A 12,581-nucleotide genomic window follows, 5' to 3' on the forward strand; every position below is an offset into this window, starting at 1 on the left:
CCCCTGTAGTATGATAAAGAAAATACTGTAAAGAGCCATGGGAAGGTTTTTCAGAAGTGCTTAATGAATTTTTGCAGTCTGTTTTCTGTTAACAGTTTTCAGTTTCAAGTTAGTACTTCTAGAAACTATGAGAAACTCGTTTTGTTCGGAATTGTTCTCATTCTCTACTTAGAATGAAAATATAGTCATATAGTAGCTGTGTTTGCTATGAGTGCAGAACAGAAAAGGCCATGTGAAGGAAGTTTCAAGTTCCCATTTACTTTTTCTGAAGCTACGTCTTCTCTGTGCCAGTCATTGTAGAGAAGTGAAATGGACTGAAACCACTCTGAGCTGTCAGTACATCACAGCTCTGAATCAACTGGAAAAGCAGCATGGTGTCAGCAGCATGGAGATGGATTTTCATTTAATTAGGCTCTTTGTTCTGGCAAGAGGAAGCAGGCGGGTGTCTCAGCAGAGTGGCCTCTGTGCCTCCCACACATCGCTGGGGACCTCCCAGTGTTCAGATGGTTCTCCTGTGGCTTATGTGCCCAGGTGTGAGAGAGTGGTGGAAGATAGACAGTAAACATCAGAGCTTGAAATCATATCCTTCATTTTTATTTGGACTGATTAATTCATTTTTACCAGGTTCTGCATGATGTAGACACCAACAGAGATTTTTGAAAGATGTGCTTATGCTACTTATATTTACTCTAGTTAATATATGCTGTTTGTGGATCTAGAACACATTGTGTAAAGTGAAAACAATTCCCAAAATCCAGTGGCAAAACACACCCATTATATCTCACATTGACTCAGCCTTCTCCACAAGAAGATACTTCTCCAATAGAAGATACTTCTTCAATAGTCACTAAGTGGAAGTTAAATAGAGAAGAAAACAGCAACCTATCGAATTACTCATTAGTAAGATGCTGTTACAAATTATTGTCACAAATGTTTCTTTTTCTTTCACTTCCTCACCTGCCATAGAATCACCCTAACACTATGTCCTCACTGCAAGTGTTGCCTATACATTTGTTGGGCTTCTGTCATCCACTAGCTCATTAGAAATACTAGTGGGAAAGGGAAAGGCAGGTGAAAAGGCACCAAGTGGCATATGTGTTGTCATTTACAGACACCAACTTCTTTCTGAAGAGCAAGAACTTCAAAACTACAATTGTCAGAACAGCAAATCAGGACCTTCTGGCACATCAAAACATAGAATACACAGAAGTTGCATTGACAGTTTACAAGTCTAAATGTGAGTCTCTGAGGGCATCATGATTGATACAAATAAAAATGGTGCCACTGCCCAAGAGTATTAGTTAATGGCCCATGAAGAAAGCTGTCTGCATCTGTTATAGCACATGAATACATGCAAGTCTTACTGAGAAAATTGTTAGATGGAGATGTTGAAAGAAGACAGGCCTGAAATTAGATTTCGTCAGTAGAAACCTTTGTCTTGTGAACATGTGTTGCATGGGACTCCTTTGTGTCTTGCAAATTGACATATGACTTTCTTTAAATACATGCCTAAGCTGGTAGCATGCTCCACAGCAGGTACTCTGATAAGCTTCCTGCTTGCAAAGTCCAGAAGAACTGTGTTTAGAGACATAAATGCTGCTTGTCGATATATATGCAGAACTGTTGGCAATCTAGCCAGAATAACTCAGCATCTATGTTGTATTAAACCAAATCAAACCAGATTTTTTTCCCAGTTTTTTATTGCTTCTGAGTCACCTTCCTGAGCTCTATGTACTTTATGAGATTAGTCAATTGAACTTGGTCTGTGACTTGTAGGCAGATTCAGACATCAAAATTTTGCTTAGGTTAAGACGGTGTCAGGGAATGAGTCACATCTTAATTACTGCATGCCCCCATTTGGTGTATAGTTTAATATATGCTAAAACAAAGTCTTCTATGTTTATGTGATGTGACTATACAGCTCAGAGCCTAGAACCTGTATGTTACTGTAGTTTGGAGGTAAATAGGGAAATGCTCGCATTCTTGCAGTATTCCAAGATATTATGGGTCCCACCCTAACATAAAAACTACTGCTTGCATTTTGCATAAAAATTCTCTTTCAGCGCGAACACATTTTGAACCTTCTGTCATTTCCATCAAGGTAGCAGAGGCTACCCATATGCTAATCACATGTTGGCTCAATTCTTTCTTCAGTGCTTTGCTTTATAGCTAGGTGTACAAGATTCATAGGCTGAAAGAAAGGATAAATTGTGAAAGAGTCTGATTCTGTAGCTACAGAAGATGGGGAGTCCTGAAGGATGATTCTTAGCTTAGGAACTTGGTGTGCCTTTTGCATTAAAGACAATGGGTAAAGCCTGCAACACCAGTTAAACTTAAAGCACTGGTAGATCCCAAACTAAAAATGGGCGCTCCCATCTGATTGCTTTAAGCAATAGTTGACTGTGCAAAAGTAGCCCTCTCCCTAGAGAGCTCTGCATTTTTAATTTCAAAAATACAGAAAAACATCCTGTAGAAACCTGAGTCAAGCACCTAGGCAAGTACCTCTGTATCTGGTATTTGCATTGGTTGACTCTGCTCACCAGATTGGATCACCCTTTTGTGATATGACTTGTCCATTCTTTACAATCCGTTGCTCACTCCCCTCCAGGACCTGCCCAAGGAACTTGGATTCTCTAAGTTTGTTTTCCTGAATCAGCCCAGTGAGGGCAAAAGCCTAATTTTTAGGCACAGGATGTGTGAATATGGCCCTTTGCCTATGACGAACCCTCATCCCTTATGAGCCCTCATGTATTTCATTAACTGAGTTAATGACACTTTGATGAAAAACACTAAGAAATGTAGGAAAATAGGTTGGGATTCATGTTACCTGACTTCCAGTGTCAGCAGCGTGAACATCTGAGCAGGTCCTGTTTTAGAGTGAGAAGAAATATGTACATCTTTACAACAGAAATTATTTTGAAATTAATTGCACCCCAGAAATGCCTTTTTCTTTTCAATGACTACAGAAAGAATCTACATTGGTCTAGGTGCGTATGGCATACGTGTACCAAACATGGCATGACTTCTGTCTTTGGCCTTTTACCAAAACCATCAAGCTCCCTAAATGAGTAAAGCAAGCTCTCCTGCCATGTCAGCCGAAGGTGGAACTGAGTTGAATGCCTTAAATAAAAATCATGGTGTGACTTTATGTCTCACACATTATCTGCAATACATGTTATTACCCAAACCTCTGCTTCTGCATTTGTAACACTAATAAGGAAGCAGTAAAGCAAGGAAAAAAAGTATTCTGAAACATGGTGTCAATGGTTATATAAACAGCAAGTGCTTGCCACATGGCAGCCAGTATATTTTGTTGCATATATACAGTGATTTGTGTGCACAGCACAGACTTGAAACATGTTAGGAAATGAGATGGCGCAGCTTAGAATTTTTTTGCAGAAGCCCTACTTCAATTGTACAATTGTTCCTAAACAGTTATTCATATTTATGGAGTGTCAAGGAATTTCCAGTTAAAAGAAAATTATTCTCCTTTTTTGTTTGTTTTAGATGTTCGGGTTTTTTTAAAAACAAAATTTATTTAGGAATTATTTCTGCTGGTATTGAAATACAAAGTATAATTTCCAGAATAACTTGAATAGACCTAAAATAATTGGAGACCAGATTTCTCCCTAACTCAGCTTCTGATATGTAAAGAAGTTTTTCACCACAAATTGATTTTGGGCTAGACACTGGCTTTATGGAGCATTCTGTCCTAACTTGATTTTGAAATTTAAAGGAAGTGCTGGCACGGGTGACTTTTCTAAGGTTGAACCTGAAGTGTATATATTTTCAGTTGTTCTTGTCTTGTTGTTGAGTTGTTATCCCTGCATGGATTGTGACTATGGCAGAAACTGCTATGATAATATGCTATGATAATATTCAAAAACCAAATCAAGGTCTGCTGGCTAAAAAAGAAGAGGCTTTCTGCTTCCTCAATGGGTGAACAAATAAATTTGCATGGTTTAGTAAAGATGGCAATAATCAATATAAGCCCCCTCAGTGTTTATACAAAAGAAGTTCTTTAACTGGTTTTGGTGGAAATTCAGATGTAAGACAGTGCATGTGTGCAAATGCTGTGGATCAGGAGAATAATAGCTCATAAGAGCAACACTCTGGAAACATTTGATTGGTGGGAAATGTGCAAATGCACAAAATAGTACTGGAGGCTGTTGAGGAAGCAACAAAAGTGAACCATAATATTATTTATCATTCATTTTGATCACTGAATTGTGACAGCAAATTAATGTTGTTTTTCAGGATTTGCCTATTGTTAAAACAGTACATGTTGGTAAGACAAGAACAATGTGCTGGCTCTGATTAAAATGAGAAAACAATTAAAGAGTAGATTGAAGGCGCCATATTTTGTCTCTGTGATTGCTGTTGCTTTGCAAATGCAAATATAAAAACAATTTCTTACAATTAAATTGAAGGAGAAATAACCTAACAGGAGCTTGATTGTTTTCAGGATAGGAATGAAACTACATTAGGAATGTTCGAAAATGTAGAAAGCAGACAAAACCACTTGAAAATCTAGCAGTGTATTTACAGCTGACTATAAATATTTACCTTGAAAAATATCATCCCCTTATAGATCAGTAAGCCTAAGTACAAATGCTTGTTACATTTGTTTTCAAACACTTACACATTTTGTATATTACAAAATGCAGCAGAGTGGATTAAAATAAATTAACAGTTATTTCTGAAGGATGTGTAACAAAGTTTTTGACACTTCTGCTCAACTGCCAAAACAATTTCATAATTAAAGAAGGCATTTCATATTAGCATTGTGTAAGCCATAGAAGTGTTGAGGTATGATCCACAGAAGATAGTTTTCTCCCTAACATCTAGGTGAAAGAAGCATAAAAGCATTTTCCATATAGGTTACTTTTGTACATCAAGTGAACAGCTCTGCAGTTTTTAAATATCTCAAAAGAAGATGAAGACAAAAATGATGGCTAGAAGCTTTTAACGGCTGAATACTAAATGCTACCCTGGTTTGGTATATGATTAACATGATGTAGTATAGCACTTGGAGACTGAGATATGATAAAGAATTGATGTGTAGTTGGTGGGACACCTATATATAGCTCTTACCTACAAGCACATAACTGCAAAGCAAAGGGAGTGTATGCACTCAGCAGTATACATTAGCTCTCATTGACTTCACACTCTGACTTCAGGAAACATAATTACTTTAACCTGATTTAACCCCACTCTCTAGAAAAAAAAAGGCGTACTTTTCAGAAACACGTAAGCGGTGTTGAGTCTTTGCAAAAGATATCAATGGGTTCTTTTGATGAGGAACATTGTGCTGCATGTGCAATGTGCAAGCACCTGCCCTGGGAAACTGCCTTCAGATGTGCCCCGACACTATGGCATCCTTACAATTTCTGAAAACTTTTAGAATTTATGATACTCATTCTTATCAATTAAATTCTTCAGTTGCAGGACTGAAAATGTTTCTCCTGTAAAGAGTTCAGAGAGAGTGGAAAAGTGCTACTTATGAACTATTTAAAGGCTGAGTTTCAAATTAAATTAATTTAGTGTTACTTATGAAGATATTTATGATTTAAAACAAGATATTTTGAAATTGTAAAATGATAAAAACACTTATAATACTTGAGTCATGTACTTGACAGTGGTAGAAATATGTATTTTGCCAAATGCAGAGTTATTCAGGCTACTCCATTTTCCAGCAACAGCACCATGATGTCTTGTTCTCCTGGCTCAGGTGTTGCGTACGAACAACTTCTTTACTGATATAAGATGTTGGAGTCACAGAATCACAGAATCACTAAGGTTTCTCTTTCAAGATATGGTTTCTGCAGTTTCTTAGGTAGAGAACTGCTACTATGAAACTATTTGATGTACTTTTATACTTCTACATTTCTAAAATGCAATTTGGCAGCTGAAAACAGCTTGGCCAGCATCCCATGCTACATTAGTTTTCCAGGAATTATCAGTCTGCACTCTGAAGATGACAGCATAGTTCCTACTAGAAGAATTTGCAAGATACTTTGAAGGCATGTCCAAAGCATTGGGTCATTTTCTTCTTTTTTTAAAGAAAGTTTCACTTGCAGTTAGCTTATTAATAGAAAAGATACTTAGCCTTACCTGAAACTCCCATTGCAGACGTTGCCTCTGCTGGGAAGGATCCTGTGACTTACAACAGAGCATCATTTGACATGACTGTCTAGGGAGGAGAGATCTAACGTATGTGCTGAGCATCCTGAGCAATATGCTCAAAGAACAACGACACGTAAGGAGTAAATGATCCTTAAGGTGTCTTATTGTTCCATTTAGTATATCTCAGATATCTTAGGTATCTTACCATTTTGTTGGGATTTTTTGAGTTTTTAGAATTTTGCTTTCTGCACTTGTTGTTTGTGTAAGTTACCTGCTCTGAACATGACTCTGAATCCTGGGTTCTCTCTTCTATATGATATGACATTATTTTTCAAATTATTGTAGTGTATCAGATAAAAAGGAATGATTTAATTTTCTGTAACAAAAATTGTGAATTGTAACATTTTGCTATTAATTTAATGATAGTAATATTCCTTTTTAAAAGCATGTTATCTTCATAGTTAATGTGAAGTGAATAATATGAATAGTCAATAAAGTAATATTTGTATTTAGCAAACTGAAATTTAAGATTCTGTAATATGTACAAGGTATACTAACTTTTATTAAAATATTTTGCTGTGGCATGTGTGTAACTTAAAAAGTCAGACAATGTGTATTATGCAGGCTTGTTTGTATACTTTAATACAGTGTAACCATTTCTCTCATGAGACACTAAATAAAATGAAAGAGTATACAGTCATTATATGTAGGGGTCATTCCTTTCTGAATTGAAGCAGTGTAATTGATTGATTAAAGTATATCACATCTCTTAGTTCAAGAAAAAAATACATTACTTAATTACTTTGTAAGTGGCTTTCCCTGTTTTATCTTGATTATGTAGGATGCATGCATACATAGAATTACTGAAGTGATCAATTATTTTTTATTCCTGAGTATCCGCAGTGTTTTCAAATATAGTCCAGTAAAAAAGAGAAATGTTTGCTGACCAGTAATTGCATTGTGAAATACAAAGAGAGAGAAGAAAATACAAACTCACGCATCTCTTTATGCTGAGTTCTGCAAATTAAATTAAAATTTTTATTTTTTCTTTTTCTAAAAACATCATTCTAAGAGCAGCAATGAGTTTTTGATGTTCCTATCTAAAACTTATTTGCACTATGACAGTGTTGAGTGCTTTTCTCCTGTGAGCCGTTTTCCACAGTGACTGTCCTTGACCAAACCAGAAAATGAATTTGATTTCTCTAATGCAAAAGGTAATTGGATTTCTCTTTATGGAATGCATCCCTTTAATGACTGTCTCTGCTTCAGCCAATTTAACTGCAACCGACCTGACATTGATCTGGTGATATGACTTTAAATAAATGCCAAAGCTGGGAGATGAAAGACCAACTGTCTGATATCAGAAAGAACATTTCCTGCCTTGTCTTGCCATTTTCCTCAGAAAATGTCTCCTTCTTGAATGTCATTCTCATGAAACATACTACTCTAATAATTGGTCATAGAACATCAGATTGCATCCTTCTACCAAATATAATAAGTACTTCCCAGAAAACATTTGGAGGAAATATTTTGAAAATTGAATAAAACTTCTTGAAATATCTGTTCTTCTTTGCATATATTCATTACTATGTAGACTCTTCCTAAGAGAAAAAGGTATTACTAAAGTAGTGGATTAAATCTTTACAGAGATCTTGTTCAGCATTAAGTATTTATTGAAATATTTATTTAGATAATAGGCATCTTATAAAAAAGTATCATAGCATGCTGATCTGAGAAAAGATTTTCCTACACAAAACAACTAGTAAAGATGGAATTTCAGGGTATAATCTGTTCTTTCTTCAGGCTAGGCTTAATGGAATCATAAAATCCTAGAATGTGTTTTTCTATTTAGTTAACATATTCATTATCCTTTGTACCCAGCTATTCAGGCGAATATGCCGAGAACTTTTAACTCCAAATGGACTCAGAACCAAAATTTAGAAGTTGAGTGTAGTTTATATGTAGTTTTAATTTAATCATGGACCATGTGTTCTTTTTGATAAACACTATTAATGTCATTGATTGAAAGTGGTAGCTCACACTCTGGATGGTAAACTGGATTTTAAAAACTCTGTATATCAAAATAAATTTAGTGGAAAATAGAAACAAGAAATCTTCACTTCAATTTGAAGTTATTTTCTTCTGAAATCTTATTTAAAGTTATTTTCAGACTAATCAAAACAGTAATTTTCCACTGTGTATGATACCAATGACAGATAGCAAGAATTTGATTTATTTATCTGTATTTTGAAGCATGTGCTCACCCCTGTTTCCTTTATCTGTTCAATTATTTCTTAATCTTTATGTATGGGTAGGTTTCCTACACTTCTGGACCTTTTGCACAATGGAATTGATGAGTTTACTGTAATGTAACTTTTGGTGCTTTTTAGTACAGTTAACTTGAAGTAAATGGATATGAAAACAAAGCTTCCCAAAGGTGCAAGTGCCTGAGGGGTATTCACCTCCCTCATTTAGCTGAAAGTCATTTTTAATGCTTTTGTGTTTCACCCAGAAGAAGTGCATGCATATGAGTCTCTGGACAGAGAAACAGATGGTGTCTTTAGATAGGAATTATGAAAATGCAAATAAATATTTCATACTTTTTAAATTTCGTGCAAGTTTTAAGGGATTTTCATGTCTCTAGTCCCAAGTGTGCTTTTCTTACTGATACCAGGAAGCGAGAGGAGATTATAAATGACATATAGTGCTTAATTCACAGGCTTGCACTCCCTGGCTGCAGTTCTGATTTCAAGAGTGGAAATCCTGCTGATGCTGCTCTCAGGGAAGTGGGTCCCCTCTCCCAGGCTGGACCGGAAAGCTCCGTAGCCATAGAGGAATGTAGTTTATGTACTATAGGCTGCTGTAACTTTTAGACTAGTTCCTCTTCTCTTCTTATTTTTGGATCTCCACAGGTTTCCTTGACTCTCAAGGAGTTGCATGCGCTTCTAGGGGCAGAATATGTAGACCAATATACTTTATCTTGATTGCAAGTAACACTAGAGATACTATTTTTCTACTGTCTAACTATTAAAATTATCAGAACTGAAGCAAGCATGTCATACATAAAAGAAAGTGTTCATAAAGTTCATGTTAGTGCTTTCTTTTGTGACACCAGTTTAACTGTGTATTATTTCTTCTTTCCCTGTAGGTCACTGATATGATGCTTCAGGACAAACCCTACCCAGACTGGGGAAAGTCTGCCAGAGCTTTCTGGAAGAAAGGAAACATTAGGATCATTTTATTCTGGTAGGAAAATAGTAAAATCAAATTATTGTAAATGAATCTTTTATAGAACATCCAAAAATATATATTCTAATTGTCTTTGACAGGAAGAGATATAAACAGAATATATAGCTGGAAAAAATGAAACTTGGTCTAACAAAAAATTAAACATTACAAAAGCCGTACATGAGTGAACTAAATAAAAATCTAATTTTAAAATTGTTTTATACTGGTTTTTTTATTATATCTTTGACGCTGTTTATAACTGAGTTGTAAAAATTTTGCTATATGTGATAATATTTAGACATCCCGTTGTCAGTCCTTGTAATTAAGGTAAGTAGATATGTGAGTGTCCTCTTCTGACCTTGAAATTAATTATAGTAATTCTTTGAATTAACACATGAATGGGATTTCAAATGGTGAGTAAGTCTCAAATTATTAAGGAAAATATTTAAAAATCAATGGGAAAAATTGCAAGGGGTAAGCGTTTATTTGACCCCAAATGTGGCCTTTTCCAGGTAAATTGTAACTGTTAAAACAGAAAACAAATTCTGGCAGGAAAAATAGAAGATGGAAAATGTATAGTCTAAGAGGCGGTCTGAAGACCTTATAGCTGAAGATGAAAGAAACTGCAAAGATTTTTTTCAAATACATCAGAAGCAGAAAACCTCATGAAAATATCAGCAGTCCTGCAATTTTTTAAAGTGTAGGTTTAGAAGGAATTGTTACAGAGAAGTTGAAAGATTGTTTTTCACAGATTCTGCTAAAGAAACTACAATGAAATATCTATACTTTTAAAGTAGTAAAAATGAGATATTATATTAAATGAAGGCAATTAAAGGAAATAATAAGAGAAATGTAAAGACTAAAAAGAAAGCAGAACCAGGTGGCTGATTGCTACAAACAAGGTTTATAAGAAACAGAAGGGGCTGAGCTGATGCATATTTTATTAGCACTTAATTGCCTCTTGAAAAAGTGAATGTTTAAATTTGGCTATTGTTTTGGTTTTGTTGCTTTTTTTCAACAAACTAGAATTATCCTACTGGCCTATAAGTCTGAGTTCAGTAATAGCTAAATGGATTGAATACATTATCAGTAATAGAATTATGAGTAAAACTCTAGATTAAATTTTGGTAAAAGAAGCTAGGGTAGCTTTGCTGAAGTAAAACCTTTTCTGATTTGTTAGAACTCTTTGAACATATAATCAAAATAATGGGTGAGGAAGAAATGCTTGACCTAATTTATTTGGACTTTCAAAAGGCTTTTGACAAAGTTCTTTACTGAAGGCAATTAAGTAAGCTAGTAAGCCCCATGGAGCGTGCCGAACATTTAGGAATCATCTCAGAAATGTGCAATAAAAGGTATAAATAAAGGTATAAATAAATAAAAAATATATAAATAAATAAAATAATTTTCTGGTACGTTGATAAGACAAGGGAGTCCCATTATTTAATGTTAGAAGTGATATTCATTATTTGTATATATCATCTATATTAGTGACATGACAGAATTTAAAGATGAAGTGGATAATTTGGCAAATTCTAGCATGGAAGAGGGATCTTGGAAAGCTAGGTGAAAAAAATAACAGGATTGAAAATTTTGAGTTATGAAGCAGAGTGGGTGGTGGCTCAAACAGCTCCTTGTCATCATTGTGGGACGTGCAGAGGAAAATTCTGTCTCAGTGTGCTGGGGTGGGCAAAGAGGTAAAGCAGATGAATAAAAAAAAAGCTTAGATAGGTAACAAGTGGGCTAGCAATGATTAAAGTGTCATTTGGTTAAGTCAGCAAAAAGCTCAGTTTAGAATATCATTGATTTTTTTTACCCTTGTCTGAAGAATAGCCTTGTCTGAAAGACTGGAAAGGAGATTAATTAAGAGTCAAGAAAAAACTTAATTACACAAAAAGACTGGAAGAATGGACAAAAGGGTTAAAAGCAAGGTGAAATGATAGGGAGATTTCAAATTTACATACCAGACAGGGAGAACAATAAAACACTATTAGAAGTCCTTAAATATTGTTGTGAGAGATGTTTTGACTTCTTACAGTCTGAAATATTATAAATCTGTATTCCTTTCAAATAATATTCACATTAACAAATCCTACCAAAAGTTTAAAATGGAGATAAAGTAAAACACGATGGTTCTTTTCATGCATGATTCTCATACTAAAAAGTACGCTTAATGGGGATTTTAAAACCTAAAGGGTGACATAAATGCTTTTATTTTTAGCTTTAAGCAGTGAAATAAAATAGCCCTGGGCAATGGTCTACATTCTCTAGAGACATTATTTGGATAGTACACATTAGAAATCAGTAAAAGTAGACTTATTTTTCCCTAATAAGTAGGAAAAATAGAGGGGGGAGTTAAAGTACTGATAATGTTACATATGATAATGTGAGGTAGTTAGTTCATTTATTGTTGCTTAAGCAGTGTGATGTAAGCAGCCTCATTTCTGAAATGTCACAAATGAAGCATCCTCAATAGTATGTCCTACGCAGACACTGGTATGCCACACTCCATTTATTCCGGACTTTTCCTAGTGGCACACCTGTTTAGCAGAGATAGTGTAATACAGTGCACTGTATTTTAATTATTCCAAATACTAGATATGTGATGCACAGTTTAAATTGGTTGATGAAATAAAAATTTTAGATACACACTGGGCTTATTTTCCTGTTAATGTCATTTTTATTTTCAGGTTTACTTCGTAAAATTAAAAAACTTCTATAAAGGTACCAAAGACAGATGGATTGTTGTGGGGTTGAAAGCACCATCCACTTGTTTATAACAGCTGATCATGTGACTGCTTTGTGAAATGTTCTCAGCTGTCCAATGCAACTAATTAGCAAAGGTTTTGATTTAGCTTATTATTTCCTGTTTTAAATCATTCTCTGGAAACATTGTCAGCAACTGGTTGTTGGTTGCTCCTGAGGATTCTGGCTGCCTTTCGAATGTCTTCACAATATAATTCTTCCATAAACAGCTCAGCTAGCTCAAAAATGCCCATTTGCTATTTGCTTTTGTCTAGCCCATCACTAAGAAGTTCATTAAAGTGCTTTCTACTTTTTTTATGGTGGTGGGCTGGGGTTCTTTTGATAGAAAGGTCTCCATTCTGGTCATTTCCAGCTCTGCTAAAAGGCTACTTCCACCACCCAGAGATGCCTTTGTATAATGCTGTTACAGTCTGTGTTATATTGCATAGTAATGCATTGCAAATACAAACACACTTTCTTAC

General features: G+C 35.1%; 1 protein-coding gene across 1 annotated transcript in view; it reads left to right on the forward strand.

Moving 5' to 3' along the window:
• The window catches only part of TMEM117 (transmembrane protein 117), a 212,464-nt gene that overhangs the window by 128,344 nt on the left and 71,539 nt on the right, over positions 1-12,581 (forward strand). Inside the window, exon 4 of the mRNA XM_059817146.1 lies at positions 9,275-9,372. Within this exon, the coding sequence (XP_059673129.1) occupies positions 9,275-9,372 (98 nt within the window). The remainder of the gene's footprint in view (positions 1-9,274; positions 9,373-12,581) is intronic.

The sequence above is a fragment of the Gavia stellata genome, chromosome 4 (genome assembly GCF_030936135.1).
Source record: "Gavia stellata isolate bGavSte3 chromosome 4, bGavSte3.hap2, whole genome shotgun sequence".
Classification (NCBI taxonomy): Eukaryota; Metazoa; Chordata; class Aves; order Gaviiformes; family Gaviidae; genus Gavia; species Gavia stellata.